We start from the raw sequence: 18,147 nt of genomic DNA on the forward strand, positions 1-18,147 counted from the left end.
GCATATTACACAAATATTACGGAATTTCCGACTCGTTTAGTATGTAAATCGCCAAAATCCGTTCGCGGCAAAAAAAAGTTATTAGCATTAACTTTATTTCATAAAAACGTCACCTGTTTTCTGATTTGGCACCCTTAATGAAAGACGTAGTTCTACGTCAAAACGTACTTTTCATTTTTTTTGCACGCCATTCTCGATAGCTTCGAGATAAAAATTTCCAAAAAATACTTAAAGTTACTCTTACTACGGTGTATCGAGAAATATAATCAAAAAGAATTTCATCAAAAATTTAAATATTAAAAAAAAATCTTGAAATATTGTATATTTGTTTTGGGGGATTTAGAGATTCAGTACTACTCTAATTCGTATTTGAATGTGTTTTTACGCCTTTTGTAGATATCTGAGTTTTTTTTCAGAATTTTAACAGCGAAACAAAAAAAAATGATATTTGTGATTTTTTCCCGAAAATTTTGAGAGCTGCGCGGTTAGAAAATTATTCTTTTTTGAATCACCTGCGCTATAAACAATGTTGTATAAGGTATCAAATTAGAGAATTAGGTAATTTTTCTGGATCCCTGAATGGTTCAATATAAGAGCTGTAGGGAAAAACATAGTTTCTCTTTTTTTCACGCCATTTGCAATAGGTTTGGAAATGGAAATTCGGAAAAGTACGCAAAGTGCATCTACTATGGTGTACCACGACAAATTATACAAAATATTTATAGAAAATAGATTTTTTAAAATTTCTGTTTCTATTTTTTCTGGCATTCCGAAATTTTGGATTTTTCTATTTTTAGATCCTCTTAAACATAATTTTCATTTGAATGTAGGACAGATATTTTGTTCAATCTCAACGATTAATTAACATAGACATTATTTGGTGTTCGGGGGCAAAGTGGTCATAGGTGAATAACAACTTACATATTCTGTTTACTAAAGCTGATATACCTCATCACATTCTGCTCTTGAAGAAGATCCATTTCCCTGATAAATTTGACCCTGGATAAATATGCCACTCCAACTAAACCAAGCCTCATTATGCGGAATGTTATGTGTTTCTTACTACGTTTTTGTATGCAAGAGAAAATTTAAATTGAGACTCTAGATGAATAGGCCAAGCTTATTTCATACATGTACTTATTATAACAAATATGATTTCAACAAATTTGGATGATAAAACGCATAAATCTATCCCATTTAGCTTGATATGTGCATGTGGCCACTTGGCCCCCACTAGGAGACCATTTTACCTCCAAGCAAAAAAAAGTTCGATTTTTCACCTTTTTTTCTAAAGATGGAAAGTGTACTATTTTGAATTTTTATAGTAAAAGCCGTTTGCTATCTTGAAGAACAATGAGTTGAACTATAATATTCTTCGAATAACGGGATTTAAATCGGTATGTGGGCGCTGGAAATGGCCATATTCCTTAGGGTGACCACTATGCCACCACTTCCCCTATGTGATTTTTTTTCTGAATTTTAGAGCGTTTTTTTATCCCTTTTGTTTATTTTAGGCTCATCAGCATTTTAGTTGTAACAGACCCGAATTTTTATTCGTGTAAATGTCACATGTTTATCATATCTATTAATTAGCACATTACACAGTAGTCATTTAGGCGCAAAAGTTTTCCTTCTGTTCTTCCATTATCCAGTTAGACCGGACAGCGGAGACAGTTAATTGATCATTGTTGAGATATTTATAGAACAGCAGCCCGATGTGTCTTGCAGAGCAGAGCAGTTGTATGGATGAATCGATCTTATTTCGACCGTGAATCGATCTCCATCGCTGATGATTGTTGCGTGGACGTAGTTGTTCTGTAACAACCCAAAGATGGTCAATGAGGGCCCTGAGTTTTGAACTCACGATCGATCGCTAACTAAGCGAACGCGCAACCAATGTGGCTACGGAGACCCCCTAAATTTTAGAGCGTTGTACGGTACAATTTTTTGGTAATTTGAAATTTTGTAATTATTAAACGATGTTTTGAGACACTGTTTCGAAAGTCACTCTATTCTTTCAAACTTTATTCGAGTAATTTTTACTCGATCACTGGTATTTGTGGGACTCAAGAAAAACTTACGATGTGTGTCGTACGAGAGTTTATTCCAATCTGGACAATGGTTTTTGGTTCATGATTTACAATGATTTACATGTATTTTAAGATTGATTTACAATAATTTTAAGGTTATTTCAATACAAGGTAAGTATACAGTGTAGGATAGGTATAATAGTATGGTAAGTTATAGTAGATTGTGTATTTGCTAAGTATGACTTGTGAAAGGTAATTATAAATTTATTTTAGTTTCTTAAATTTCTTTTTTGTTTCTTTTCAGGGTTAATTCATCGTGAACAGACACAGTACTGTTTTTTGAATTGTATTCGCACGTGTTTTTTATGCTTCTGTACTATTTTGCAAAATAGAGCTAACGAGCTAAATTCTTATCGACACGACTCGGCCCGTTGTTTACAAAGGCTGACAAAAACAACAATTGAAGTTAAGGTTGTCTATATGGAGGTTTAACACAGAAGCAAGAACATAATTTTACATTACCGCTTTATATACTCAACTGATTTATTACAGTAAATAAAATTACACTACATGATTGATATTGATAGATAGGCGTTATTTTTCTTGCAATATAATCCTCGATAATAGAGATATGAATGTATAATTTTTTTTAAGAATTTTATCAAGTGAATAAAACCTAGAATAGAAACCAGTCAGATGCAAAATATGATCATATGACTGACAAATTCCTCAAACTCTTCAAATTTGTTCTCAATTTCTGAAATTATTTCGGATTGCAACTGGCGCTGATTATTTGTTCTACATTTTATCTCATTATTTATACACATTATTCATTTTATAGCAGCGGTCGTGGTAGGCATATCTGAAATCATTTGACAACATTGTTTGAAAAATTGTATCTTTCGAAATATCACGTTGATCCGTTTTGTTATGAAAAAGTTGTACAAGATGGAAGCCGATAGAAGAAATTTAATTTTGAACACCCACATTAAAAATCCTACGGTAGAATCGCGAGATCGCTGAAGGGACTAAAACGAACGCGTACGATGTGTTGAAACGGTTCCGTGCGCGTTCAACTGTTGTTCAAATGGATCAGAGGACGCGTCGTAGTGGAACTTACGACCGAGAGCTGAGTTTGAAGGTATTGAAAACAGTTAAGGCAAACCCGGGATTCTCGAACTACGACATCGGGATAAACACTGAGAAGGGTATCGTAATTTCCGTGCCTGCCAGCAACCAAACAGGACGCTAAATCAAAATCTGATGGCTAAAAGATGCGCTCGAAAATTTTTCAATGAAGTTTTAACGAAGTATGAATAATGCATGCTGATGGATGACGAAACATACGTGTATATGGATTTTGGCCAGAGAAGATGTCGAAAATTTGTAGGGAAGTTGCCTGCAGAAACGTCTCCGACCGTTTATTGAAGCTCACAATGGCTCGGAGTCGAAAAGTGCTCCAGTGGTACCGTGACCAGCCTTCAGAAAACATTCGCTGCGCTGCACTTGAGTTTAATTTTCATCAGCGAGCGTTCATGTATTCTCTATTGGTACGAAGTGTACCAAATTCATAAACACGAGAGCACCAAATGAACGCAGCACAGAATTCAGATACTTAACATCGCTTTTCACATGTGAGACACACACACATCAAATTCTAGCGCCCGTTTTGTCTTTGCTCGTTCTAAGCAAAGCATAAAAACAACAGCGCGCCTCCATACCAACCGTATACGCTTCTGTGAAGAAAAAAAACTCAACAGAGGAAGCAAACCAGATTCAAGCGCGGTGTAAAACAGGTATAGAAATACGGTGCAAATTACGGCGCAATACTCGATGCAAAACGGTGCTGACAACAAAACATTTGATCTGTGTTTCGGAGCGTGCTCATTCGCCAAAGCGCATGTGTATACAAGGAGTGAGAGCTCAACTGAGTACAAAAATCTTGTTACACATCAGCACCGTGTTGCAATTTCGTCCTAACGAATTCGTCCTAAAACAAATTCCAGCCTTAAAAAAATTGCCTCTCTTGTATTATCTTGAATCAGAACACTTTGCACCTTATTTGAAGAATTAAAATAAAATCAAATCATCACCCGCAACTTCAGTAGCAGATACATCGTCAACAAGGCCAATAAATGTTTGAAAGGTCTGATTAAAAGCGACCATAGTTTGAAGCACGGGTTTTCAAAATGGTATTATACAACGGAACATTTGTGTTGAGAAATAGGAGCACTCATTTCTCATTATTAACCATTCTCATTATTAACCATTCTACATAACACATTCCAGCGCCTCGTTGAATAAAAGTAGGAAGTTTACGACCGTTGAGTCTGTGAGTAGTCAACTTTCCTACGAAACGTTTTCGTCAATGATTCCATACAACTTTCTCGGGTGCATCGTATCATAGGCAAGTTCCAAGTCGATGAAGATGTAATGCACATTAGCTTGCTTGGTATTTGTGCCACTTCTGGAGGATCTGCCTCGTTTCAAACAAATTTAACTAAAATTGCTCAGAAAATTAATGAAATTTGACTTACCTTTGCATTCATCAGGCCATACTTATTAAAACAGGACATTCAAAATCAAAATCAGAACAAGAGCATTTCGGATACAAACATGACTCCGGCTGTCATTCATTCAACCTTCTGCATTATTACTACACTAGTTTATTTCAATTTTCCTTGGCTTTTTTCGAATTTTTTGTTTTTGAAGAGGAAGTTAGTTTTTTGTGTTCTTTCGATTTAAGTTTCGTAGGTTTTTCCAGAAATGCGCTGATGATTTTATAAGCAACGTAAGCTGTCAAAAGAAATACAAACGCGAAGAACGCAAAAACGTCGAGCATAAGATATTGCAGCCAGTTGAGATCTACCGAGACCGACTTAAGGTGTTTGGCGCCCTTATGTCGGATGACGTACTCAATCCAGTACATAGCCTCCTCCATCGGTGGAACTAGATTGTCACGGAACAACTCAGATGCTTTCTTTGCCAACCTGCTGTATGCCGGGTTCGTGAGTAGCTCGTTAATCCGAGAACCCAGCGTAATCGAATTGACGTCGGCAAAATTCAATGTCAACGCATACCCTGACAGTTCAGCCTTCAAAGCGTTTCGATGTTGATCTCCGTAGAATGGAATGAATAACATTGGAACGCCTCTATAAATACCCTCCTGACTACCAAACATTCCACCATGGGTAATAAACAGAACTACATTTGGATGTGCGAGAATGTCACTTTGTGGAAGCCACTTCCTCACCATCACATTTTTTGGTACATTGATCATCGTTTCGTCCTCGAACTTCCACAACACCTTCTGCTTGACATTTCGAAAAACTTCAAAGAACGCCTTCAGTTTGTCTTTCGGCATGTCTGAGCTCTTGACGTACGAACCGAGGCTGAAGAAAATAGCTCCCTCGGAAGCACCGTCAAGAAACCGCTGGATATCGGTCGGTAGCGGTTTAGCCGATTGTATGTGGGCACCTGCAACGTTCACCAATCCGGTGATAGAAGGCCTTGCTGGCGATGTGGACACGTGGCTGTTGATCAGCATCACCGAGATGGACTTCTCTAGTTCGTACACCGATGGGAATGACTCGGGACCTGCCGAATAAAAAAATTATCAAACGAAATCATACCAAAATGAAAATGTTCCTTATAAGGTAAATTCTGAACACTCGATTATAAGTCAAAGAATTAGGATCCTCATAGCTAGTGTCGAAAAAAGGACTGTGCGTCGTTGCTTCCAGAAAATCAGTTCGTTGGACATCCAAAATTTTATACAAGTGTTGATGGATTTTTTACCGCAATGATAAAGTTTCAGGAGTGTGTCAGTTGGATGTGCATTCGTATACACCTACCTTCTATGGTAGCGAAGGATGTTTTCGCCAGCATATCCTGCCTAGGCATATAGTAATATTTTCGAATTACAGCATCAGCCAACGACAGGAGTAGGTTGTAGCATCGCTGGGCAAACGTCATTTCAGTTGTGTACGATAGAACAGGATGTGGGACGAAGGACCACGGTGTTAGCAGACCCATCGCTCGATCCATGAAATCTGAATATCCCAGCGTTCCTAGAAAAGTTCAGAAAAAAACACCATTAACTCGTAAACATGATCAATCACAGCACTCAACTAACCAATCGTAACAATCGGTGCCCGGTACTTATGGGCAAACATGAGGAACGCCTCCTGGAAGAATTGTTCCGAAATTATCAGATCGAAATCACTGTCATCTTGCTCGATGAACTGCTGGACGTTTGGGTTCTCCAGTGCGTATTTCGTTGTCGATAAGCCCACGTTCCAATAAAGAAACAAATTGGACAAGTCATTGTTGTATTTGGCCTCAAAAATATCTGTCACTGGAACTGTACGGAGGAAGGCGAGAATATTTAAGCATGAGATAAAAATCGCACGACTACTAAAGCTAGCTCTGGGAAACTCACAATAATATGGTATATCATAGGGTGGGTCAATCAATACCTCCGTATAATTGGGATGATCTTCCTTCGCGGCAAAGTTGGTTATTGCCATTACCTTATGTCCCCGGTGAAGCAGCTCTTGGACGAAGTGTTCCAGCCAGAGCCAGTGGCTGGGTGCAGGGAATGGCACCAGCACCAGAATGTTGGAACAGCTTGCCAACGAGCCAAACGTAATCAGCGTTACGAGCAAATATTCAAACGGTGTGAAACGCTGCAACGAAATACAAATAAGATAATGATAAGAAAAAAGACGGGTGGGTAATGTCGGGGACATAACCGGAATGACGTAGGACTATACAAAGGGGACAGCTTTTGTTAAATGTATATTTTAAATATATTGTTTTATTTTCTTCTCCTACGTGAATACCTACCTATCTACCTGGAAAATGGATTAGTTTACTGTTTACTCTTTATGAATATGTTGATGGTTCTGGAAAGAACCATTGGTGTTGTGTTTTTGTTATCACTCGATATTCCCAACTTGTTCGGTTAAACCTTCCTGTTTAGCTATTGCGTTTGCCACTCGCCACAGCTTTCACAGTTGGAAAATTTCTTCCCATCCAGCTTGTGACATGTTGTACAGCAAATTACATTTAATGCGACGTGCCGGAGAAACACTTTGCCACTCACTGAAACTAATTGTTGCCTTGATGAGCGCCGAACCGAAGCTGCTCTATTCTTGATGCGGGTTTTCTGATTGTCGTGAGCAGCTTTGCAAGCCAACTCGAGCACTCCGACGGCCGAAAATCTATAATCGCTGTTAGGTATACTGGTGCTCCGGCACCAATCCGTTCGGCCTAGTTACCCTTGCGGAGCAATCAGTGAATGCGACCAACAGGGAACTGGGGACCTGCACGGTTCGAGTGAGACTTTGCCTTTCCCTTAACTTGTCCTCCTTTGTTACGTCCACGATGCCGATGCCGTACAACCACACGGGTTTACGGTTTGAAAGAAAATAAGATATTTTTTTGGGGTCCGCGTGTTTTATACTTTAGCAGTACACACTCACAGGATAGAGACAAATCAGCAGACTCAGCCAGAGGGGCGAGTCCAACGAGACGAACGAATGAGCGTTAAAAGGGAGCGATGGCAAAAAAATACATTCATTACGATTTGTTCGCTCGTTGGATTCACATACAGGCTAAAAAGGGTCCTTTTCAGGATCACAAAATTATCTTCAATCTAAAGAGTTTATTGTTTTGTTATCACTCGATATCCCCATCTTGTTCGGCTAAACCTTTTGTTTAGCGATTGCATTTGCCACTCGCCACAGCTTTCACAGTTGGAAAATTTCTTCCCATCCAGCTTGTGACATATTTTACAGCAAATTACATTCAATGGCACGTCGCATTACCACCACTCAGTATCAGATGGGAGGTAATTTTAACCTGTAATTGAACATTTGCGATGACAGTGGTACAGTGTCGACTTTCAATGTGGGGTCATAATTTGGACCCCGAACTCTATGTTTACAAAAATGTCCAACTAAATATGTCGCATTACAGGTCCGTCCAATTGGCTAAATGTCGAGATAAGTGTAAATTACTGTACTTTCAATCTAGAAGCAATTTAAGAATTGGTGAAAATCAATAAACTCAGAACAATTGCCAAATTCACATACTCATCATATCCTGGCAAACAAATTATGAAAAAATCAATTTGTGTTTTATTATTATTTTGGATATTGTTTTAGAAAGCATTGAACTGTATGTCCTAAACTCTTTTTTGGAAGGTTTAATGGCCCTGAAAAGCGCCTTGTTTTATGGAATGGTTCCAATTTAGAAAACTTAGTAATCGTGGTTTTGAAAAAAAACCATTTCGAACGCCCTCGATGCCGCCTTATTCTGGATTTGCCACCAAAGCAGTTTGTATAAAGAACAAACTTTTTTCTTCTGCTACCTGATGCCGTTTTGCGATTGCGTTTGCCACTCGCCACTCGCTGCAACTGCCTGTTGTCTTGATGTCCACCGAACCGAATGTGTTCTGTTCCGAATGCGGGTTTTCTTATCGTCGCGAGCAGCTTTGCCAGCTAACTCGATCACTTCGGCGGCCGAAACTATATAACGCCGGCTAGGTGGACTGGTGCACTAGTACTAACGCGCTCGGCCTAGCTACCCTTGCGGGGAACTTCAGATCAACACGGTTCGAGCGGGATTTTGCCTTTCCCTTCACTTTTCCTCCTTTACCATGTCCAGACATGGCTGCTTGGGTTGGTTTGTTGATGTGTTGTGATGCGAACCGATGTGGTGTACGGTTTGAATGAGAATGATCGTTACGGAAGGAAGGAAGGAAAGTATTGTATTATAGAGACTTTAAACTTTTGCAGTTCATTCGTCTCTAGCCTTGAGAAAGGCCCTTTGAAAACTCTACTCTACTTTACTCCAGCGCTACCACCTCCGCACTCTTGCCTTGAGAAAGACACTCGATCCCTCGCCGTCCAGCCCGTCCAGCAACGATGTTGTCCAGTCGGTGTCCACACAAAGAATGCGATCGTTACGGCAGCGGAGCGGGGATTTTTAAGCTGACTGGCTGGCTCGAGAATTACGCATGTGTGAGACTGCGACCGATGTTTCGTTCATTTTTTTCTTTTTCCTTTCCAATCGTGCTTCATTCTATTTCGCTGCTGCTCTGGTTGCCCGTTTTGGTCGGTACGATTTGAGGAGCACAAAATGGACCAATCAAAAATGGGCACATAGTGCATTTTGACATTGCTTGATATTTCACAATTATTCAATTATTTATCTCAAGAAAAATGAAATGTTATTCGTTATGATAGATGCGTAGATATATTTCCTATCAATTGATGCAAAAACCTTTGCGATCTATTGAGAAATTCTCGAGTTATAAGCGTTCCAAATCTTGCATTTTTTCTACTTGTTCAGTGCCTAGATTTCCATTGCACCCCCTATATCTTCCGGTTAGACGTAGTTCTACGTCTAAATTCAACAATGTAATGGTAACAGATTGAGCTCCCTGAAGAACAGGATCATATAAAATCAACACGTTTTATCGAATCTAAAAGATCTTCTCATTGCTTTTCAAATTCAAAGCTATAACGGGTAGAACGATCAAAATTTGGTCAACTTCAATTTGATTTTTTCAAATTTAGTATTTCCTTGGTGGAAAACATGTTATCTCGAAAAAAAATTAGGAGTATGTGTCCAAGACACGACCACATTGTTGACGTAGAAGTACGCTGTTTTTTCATTCATGTCGCTTGTTAATAACTTCGGATATTATTTTAGAATGCTCGAAAATTTGAGAAATAACTGTTTAGTAGAATGGTTTGGTTACCCTAAAATGGTTTTTTTGATTGTAGAATCAGTTGACGATAATTGAATGATGATTCATCCTTACCCTCGCAGAACAATACACAAGCTTATCGCATGTCGCACTTTGTTTCATGTCAATGCATTGAAAATTTACCTCGAACGTTATTCTGGTGACCTTTTTTTGCAATTGACATACACTTGGCTACAGGTGATTATATACTTGTTGCACCAGCACCATTATTCCACATCTCATAACTACATCAATCTTTCTTTGGCATCGTATGGAAACAACAACAATGGCAAAACTTGCAACTATCAAATATCATGCTACATGTTATTTAGTATTATCTCAGTGGAATCGCACCTCTAGACATCGTTCGTACAACGTAGAGCAACCAGCACCACACAAGTGTTCAGCCTAACATTCATACAGTGCTATACATTGGAGGCTTGAGGTGACTATGAATATAAACAATTCTCATCATTTTGCGCTATTTTCAAAAAAAAAAACGCTTCTGTCAATATTACTGGCCTCGTAAAAAGTTGCATTACTTTCTCATGCTCGAGATAACCGCAGCTATTATCCTTAGTGGAGCAAGTTTTGCTACTGACAAGCGAAACCCAATCACATACAAAATACTAGGACGACATTTACTTCTCTAAATAAACGAAAAAAATTCTGTCTGTTAACCTCAATAACCACAATAACATCGAAAAGAGTTGCATTGCTTTATTATGTTGAAGGCAGTTTTGCGATTGGCACGAGAACCCAAATAACTAACAACATTCCAGCACGACATTCACTATGGTTTAGCTTGATATTCCTCAAATAATTATGTGGCGCACAACCTTAACACCTTCTTCGCCATAGCTTCAGTTCTATGCATAGATGCAATGACAAAGGCCCCAACGAAGCCCTTATGATGACGGAAAACAAGCGATGTTAACTGCTTCGAATAAAGAAAAAGTCTGAATATTTGCCTCAGCAGAGATCCTTTAAGTGCGCTACACATACAACGTCCCATCAACTGAAGTCAACTTAAAGGAATGAAATGTCAAATATTCTCCCATGGAAATTGTATGGTAGCATTCACATACACAATCACCGGCAACTGTGACGTCGGCAAAATAAGCCCAAGAGAATAGTTGACGGGACGATGACGGTGACGCTGTATGTGTAACGTACTTTATTCATACCCTAGCAAATATTCCTCTTCTGCCACCTCGCTTTTTGTTTATATTTATGATCGCCTAATTTATAAAATATTAGGTGATTGTTGCGTCGCGACTGTTCCAATGCACACGGGAGCAGATATAAATGGGGTTTGATGCGAAGATGCTATTTGTACATACGGGTTATGCAGCACGCACGTACGCACACAAAGCAATATTCACACACTTATCTCCGCTTAGTACTCTAATCAGGAAGGAAGGAAGGTATTGAATTAGAGAGACTTTAAACTCTGAGAGTTCATTCGTCTCTAAACTCTAATCAACAGAAGCCCTTTCTATTAATATTTCCGGTCTTGATTAACTTTGCTTTCATTTTTGGTGGAGATAGTTTTGCTACTATCATGCGAAATCAGATCACACAAAACATTCCTAAACAATTATTTTCTTGGTGAGTCGATGACAGCCAAGCTCGAGGATTCCCCACACAATTGTGTAGTGTAGAACCTTAATGGAATGGCGTCAGTTTAATGTAATGTCTGCAATGCCAGATACATCAGCGAGTAAGTAATTTGGTCACGTCCACAGCTCAATAAGAAACAAAGACATGTGATGACGCAAAACAAGGAAGAAAAAGCGATATTCATTGCTTCCTATCTGGAACGATACTGAAAGTTTGACTCAACGAGATCCAATATTTATGCTCTAGGCAAATATTCCCCTTCGTTCTTAATCTACTTATTTTCTTTGTTCACGGAGACCACAAATCATTCTCCTTCGTCGCTTACCGATAAGTTGCTCGTTATTGAGGGTACGAATTGAGAAAATGGAAATGCTTCTAGCTTTCATCAATTCAAACCAGGGGATTGTGATATCGGGTTGGGGAAAAAGAAATGTCGTATATTGTCAATATATGGCAACACTTAAACATATCTTGTGTTGTACTTATCGCATCGGGTCATACTATACAGCTTTTTGAAGACGCGCACAATCTGTGCTATAAGTGTCGTTTTGACAGTGTTGTGATTGTCCTTTTCAGTCTCAAGTTATAGCGCGTCAAAGATGGAGTCCACCAAGCAAGAAATTCGTCATATTTTACGTTTTTAGTACCTGCGAGGTAAAACTGCAACGAAGGCGGCCGAAAAAATTCGTGTAGTTCATGGACCCGATACTGCAACGATTCGTACAGCACAGCGTTGGTTTGATCGATTTCGTTCTGATGTAGTGACTGTCGAAGATACACCCCGTACTGGTAGACCAATCGTCGTGGAAACCGATAAAATCGTTGAAATCATCCAAGTAGACCGGCATGCTCGATTGGCCAGGAACTGGGTATAGACCATAAAACCGTTTGGAATCATTTGTAGAAGATTGGATTCCAAAAAAAAGCTGGATGTATGGATGCCACACAAGTTGACGCAAAAAAATCTTTTAGACCGAATCAACGCCTTCGATGCACTGCTGAAACGGAACGAACTCGACCCATTTTTGAAGAAGATGGTGACTGGTGATAAACAGTGGATCACGTACGACAACCTAAAGCGAAAAAAGTCGTGGTCGAAGCGCAGTGAGCCGGCCCAAACTATCGCCCAGCCCGGATTGACGGCCAGGAAGGTTTTGCTGTGTGTTTGGTGGGATTGGAAGGGAATCATCCACTATGAGCTGCTCAACTATGGCCAGACCCTCAACTCGGTTCTCTACTGTGAGCAGCTTGACCGTTTGAAGCAGGCGATTGACCAGAAGCGGCCAGAAATGATCAATAGGAATGGTGTTCATTCCTCGTCGATTATTTGCAAGAGACGGACACACATTGTCCGTCCTCCGCTACAATATCGAAGCTGGAAAGTTTTTTTTCTCCTCCACCAAAGTGATTTTTGGTACGTTTTTTTTTCTTTCGCCTATTGGTTAAGAAACAAGTAAAGTGTCAAAGCATCTAGAACAGCGAGGAAGCAGCACCTCTCCAGCGACGCTGGACCGGTGATCTGTGGATTGGTTCCATTGAGCGTCACATCTGTATCTTCACCAAACATCAAACAGAGAAGTACAAAAGAATAGTTTTTGCCGTCACGCTATTGTGCTTATACCATAGCGTGCGGCGCTGTATAGCTCTCCGAATAGGGTTGTTCAGTTGTTCGGACTCATCAGACTGAATTTTTTTTTCAAGTTTTTATTATTATTGTTTTTTTTTTTTAAAGAAATTATTGTTTTTTTTTCAAGAAGATTTTTTATTTGAACTAATTTTTAGCTTAAGTTAGTTTTTACTCTAAGTTAGTTTTAAGTTGAATTTTTGCGCGAGTGTGTGCGTGTGAGTGTGTGTGTGAGTTTTTTTTGTTTATTTTCATAGGCGGTTGCGCACCGCCTGCGCAACCGTTATGGCGTCCGCTGATGCTATTGTTGCGCGGACGCGATATTACCAACAGTCCTCAAAGGCACCATGGGTTGTTTTCTTTCGGCCCAAAGGGAAACCGTTGAGAACTCTTGACATTTCAAGAGATTTGCTGCGTAAATATCCGGATGTCTTGATACGTAAAGAGAGACCGGACAAACTACGTGTAGAAGCACCGACTTTTGATGTGGCGAACAAGATTGTTGACCACGAGATTTTCAACAGGGAGTACCACATTTACATCCCTTCTCGAGATGTGGAGATAGAAGGCGTAGTCTCCGATGCGAGTCTGAGTGTTGAAGAATTGAAAAAAGCATCGGGTTGTTTGAAAAACTCGCTAATTGGTGAGCTTGTGAAGATTCTGGATGCTAGGCAACTACATGCAGCATCTTTGGAAGACAACCAAAAAGTCTATAAGCCTTCACACTCGTTTCGGGTGACTTTCGCTGGTTGTGTTCTCCCGAACTATGTGAAAGTAGATAGTGTTTTTTTTTCCGGTGCGCTTGTTTGTACCGCGGGTCTATAATTGCACCATCTGTAAAAATTTGGGACATTCTTCCAGCCATTGCGGCAACAAGTTCCGCTGCGGTAAATGTGGTGAAAAACACAGTGAGGATTCTTGTACACAAACAGTTGAAAAATGTATCCACTGTGGCGAGAATCCTCACGCATTACAGGAGTGCCCAAGGTACAAATAGCACTCCGAAATAGTGAAGCGTTCTATCACAGGACGCTCCAAGCGGACTTATGCAGAAATGCTCAAGGCCGCATCAGCCGCTCATGATGAAAACCAATTTTCGGTTTTGTCAACTCAAGAATTGGACTCTGATTCTGATGAGGATCACACTACGGTTGCACCAGAATCTTCGACAAAGGATGATTCTCAAAAAAGAAAACTCTCTTCACCAATGATACACCGCAAGAAAGCTAAAATGATCCTCAGAAGATTGTCTAATTCCAAGGGTAATGGTAAAAAAACGAATCCGAAGACTCCTTCTCAGCCAGTTCCTGGTTGCAGTAAGGATTATACGCCGTTACCCAGAAGAGAGAGAAATAAAAACGATGCCCCTCGATCTTCTCACAGAACATTCGCGTCCAATCGAGGATTGATAGCTTTTTCGGACATTGTGGACTTTATATTAAACACCCTCAATATTCAAGACCCCCTTAGAAGCCTTATTTCTGCCTTTCTTCCATCTCTGAAGTCTTATCTTAAGCAATTGACTGTTTCATGGCTTTCTTCTGATACAGAACTCAACTTCCACGATTTTAACATTATTCGCCTGGATAGAAATGATTCTTATGGAGGAGTACTTTTGGGGATCAAAAAGTGCTACTCTTTCTATAAAATTCCTCTCCCAGCTCTATCAGACGTCGAAATTGTCGCGTGTCAAATAACGGCAAAGAATAAAGAACTTTGCATAGCTTCAGTATACGTTCCTCCAAATACTAACATTAGCCGTAGTCAACTTTGGAATCTAGTCTCGATTCTCTCATCCCCAGTTCTAATACTGGGCGACATGAACTCCCATGGTACTGGGTGGGGTGATCCTTATGATGACGCTAGAGCGGCTATTTTTTACGATTTATGTGACGATTTCAATTTAACTATCTTGAACACTGGTGAAGCGACACGAATTCCAAAACCTCCGGCTCGAGAAAGTCGACTCGACCTATCTTTTTGCTCAAGCTCGCTATCATTAGATTGTCAGTGGAAGGTCATCAATGATCCCCATGGTAGCGATCACTTGCCAATCAATATATCAATCAAGTGTAGCCCGCAATCCACTGAACCATCTCGAGTTCCATTTGATCTAACAAGGAACATCGACTGGCAAAAATTTGCAACGGCGGTAACAATTGGTGTCGAATCAATAGATATACTTCCACCATTGGAAGAATATCGATTTTTCGTAGATTTGATGTATAAAAGCTCATTGGAAGCACAAAAAAGAAAAGTTCCAAGTGCTCCGTTTAAAAGAAAACCAGCCACTCCTGGCTGGGACGACGAATGCACAAAATTGTATTTGAAAAAATCTGATGCTTTCAAAACTTTTCGTAGACATGGAACATCCACACACTTCGAGGAATATTCGAAGCTTGAAATGCAGCTGAAACAATTAATTAAAGCAAAAAAACGCGGTTACTGGCGCAATTTCATTGAAGGTCTTTCTCGTGAAACCTCAATACGTACCTTGTGGAGGGTAGCTCGCAACATGCGTAACCGCTCATCTACCAACGAGAGTGAGGAATACTCCAACCGATGGATATTCGATTTCGCTAAAAAGGTCTGTCCAGACTTAGTTCCAGCCCAACATATTCTTCGAGAAACGTCTCCACGCGGTGGATCTCTGGACAGACCATTCTCAATGCTGGAATTTTCTATGGCTCTTCTTTCATCGAACAACTCTTCACCCGGAAGCGATATGATTAAATTCGTTCTTCTAAAAAATATTCCCGATATCGCGAAAAGACGCTTGCTTGACTTATTCAATACCCTACTAGAAAACAATATTGTGCCACCCGAATGGAGACAGGTCAAAGTAATAGCAATTCAAAAGCCTGGCAAACCAGCGTCTGACCATAACTCATACCGTCCGATTGCTATGCTCTCGTGCATAAGAAAATTGTTGGAAAAAATCCTTCGAAGACTCGATCAATGGATCGAGACAAATAATTTGCTATCAAGTACACAATTTGGGTTTCGCAAGAGCAAAGGAACAAACGATTGTCTAGCATTGCTTTCTACAGATATTCAACTGTCCTTTGCGCACAAGGAGCAACTGGCTTCAGTATTCTTGGATATTAAGGGAGCTTTTGATTCGGTTTCCATACAAATTCTGTCAGACAATCTGGACAGATGTGGACTTCCTGGAATTTTGAATAACTTCTTGTACAATTTGTTGTCAGAAAAGCGAATGAACTTCACCCTTGGACAACTGACAACTTCCAGAAATAGTTATATGGGTCTACCCTAAGGCTCATGTCTCAGCCCCCTTCTTTATAATTTTTATGTAAAAGATATTGACCTTTGTTTGGCAGAACAATGCACGCTAAGACAACTTGCAGATGATGGTGTGATTTCCGTCAGAGGTCCCTATGCCGAAAACTTGCAAAGACCATTGCAAAATTCCCTAGATAACTTGTCTTCTTGGGCAAGGAACTTAGGGATCGAATTCTCGCCGCAGAAAACAGAACTGGTAGTGTTTACTCGAAAGCGGTTCCCAGCCCAATTGCAACTTAAGCTTTTGGGCAGAAGCATTACCCAATCATTGACCTTCAAGTACCTTGGTGTCTGGTTTGATTCAAAATGCACTTGGAATACCCACATTACGTATTTGAAGCAAAAATGTCAAAAGAGGGTCAACTTTCTCCGCTCGATTTGCGGCACGTGGTGGGGAGCTCATCCGGGTGATCTCATAACGCTTTACAAAACAACTATTCTATCTATTCTGGAGTATGGCTCTTTCTGCTTTCTCTCAGCAGCTAAAAGTCACCTTCTAAAATTGGAACGAATTCAATATCATTGTCTGCGTATAGCTCTCGGCTGTATGCACACAACGCATAACATGAGTCTCGAGGTTCTGGCAGGAGTAACTCCTCTACAGAACCGATTCTGGGAACTTTCTCTCAGAATACTGGTGAAATGCGGAGTCACGAACACACTTGTGATTGAAAACTTTGAAAAAATTCTGCATCTAAATATACAATCTCGGTTTATGAGAATTTATTACCACTATATTTCGTCAGATATTTGTCTTCCATCGTTTACTCCAGACCGTGCTCACTTCACCATCAGCAGTTCCTCAATTGAATACGATCTGTCGATGAAACAAGCAATACTTGGGATTTCAGATCAGCTTCGACCAACTTTCATTCCCCGTATTTTTAACCGAAAGTACCAAAAAGTCAATTGCATGAAAAGATACTTCACTGATGGGTCTCGCCTCAATGGATCCACTGGCTTCGGTGTTTTCAATGAAAATTCGAGCGCCTTCCGTAAACTGCAGGAACCTTGTTCCGTTTATGTTGCTGAGCTGGCAGCAATCGCCTTCGCATTGGGGATGATCTCCAACAAGCCTGCAGACCATTACTTCATTTTCTCGGATAGTCTCAGCTCGCTTGAGGCTCTCCAGTCGATGAAAACTAGTAGGCACCCATCTTATTTCCTCATAAAAGTGAGACAGCAGATGAGTGCACTGATCGAAAGATCTTATAAGATAACCTTTGTATGGGTCCCCTCTCATTGCTCAATTCATGGCAATGAGAAAGCGGACACTCTCGCAATGGTGGGTGCCCAGGAAGGCGAATTGTTTGATAGACAGATTTCATACGATGAATTTTTCCAATTACTACGTCAGAGTTCTCTCTTGAGTTGGCAAACCGATTGGGACACTGGAGGTCTTGGGCGGTGGTTATATTCAATTGTTCCAAATGTTTCTTCGAGAGCGTGGTTCAAAGGTTTGGACGTAAGTCGTGACTTCATTCGTGTAATGAGCAAGGATGGAAAACAAGGGAGCATGATGTGATTTACGATTAATCGCAAACTGCACAGATCGTAATCTGTGCAAACTGCGACTAACTATTAATCCTCACCCATCATAACCAAATGATTTTCTCTTGGTAACTCTGAGTTGACCAAAGCATTGCTAGACTGAAACTAGTTCGAATAATTGAGTTACTCTCCTTCCTCGTTTTGCTTTCAACTCCTAACAAGAATTTGCTCCATGGGAATGAGTGTCTCTATGACGTACGATTCTCGCTCTCTCATCCGGGCGTTCAATTTTCCTTTCCGAGCGCGTTTACTTCGAT

General features: G+C 40.2%; 1 protein-coding gene across 3 annotated transcripts in view; it reads right to left on the reverse strand.

Annotated features, from left to right (window-relative positions):
* Positions 1 to 2,145: 2,145 nt before the first annotated feature.
* The window catches only part of LOC129776609 (UDP-glycosyltransferase UGT5-like), a 32,564-nt gene continuing 16,562 nt past the window's right edge, over positions 2,146 to 18,147 (reverse strand). The window contains exons 2-6 of one of the 3 annotated variants that reach the window (XM_055782346.1): positions 6,879 to 7,142; positions 6,472 to 6,718; positions 6,166 to 6,393; positions 5,885 to 6,100; positions 2,146 to 5,627 (exon numbers count right to left, since the gene is read on the reverse strand). In XM_055782346.1, the coding sequence (XP_055638321.1) occupies positions 4,702 to 5,627; positions 5,885 to 6,100; positions 6,166 to 6,393; positions 6,472 to 6,559 (1,458 nt within the window). In that variant the 5' untranslated portion in view covers positions 6,560 to 6,718; positions 6,879 to 7,142 and the 3' untranslated portion in view covers positions 2,146 to 4,701. The remainder of the gene's footprint in view (positions 5,628 to 5,884; positions 6,101 to 6,165; positions 6,394 to 6,471; positions 6,719 to 6,878; positions 7,143 to 18,147) is intronic. The other 2 variants (XR_008743125.1, XM_055782345.1) reach the window with 2 other exon arrangements.

Source organism: Toxorhynchites rutilus, chromosome 3, assembly GCF_029784135.1.
Source record: "Toxorhynchites rutilus septentrionalis strain SRP chromosome 3, ASM2978413v1, whole genome shotgun sequence".
NCBI lineage: Eukaryota > Metazoa > Arthropoda > Insecta > Diptera > Culicidae > Toxorhynchites > Toxorhynchites rutilus.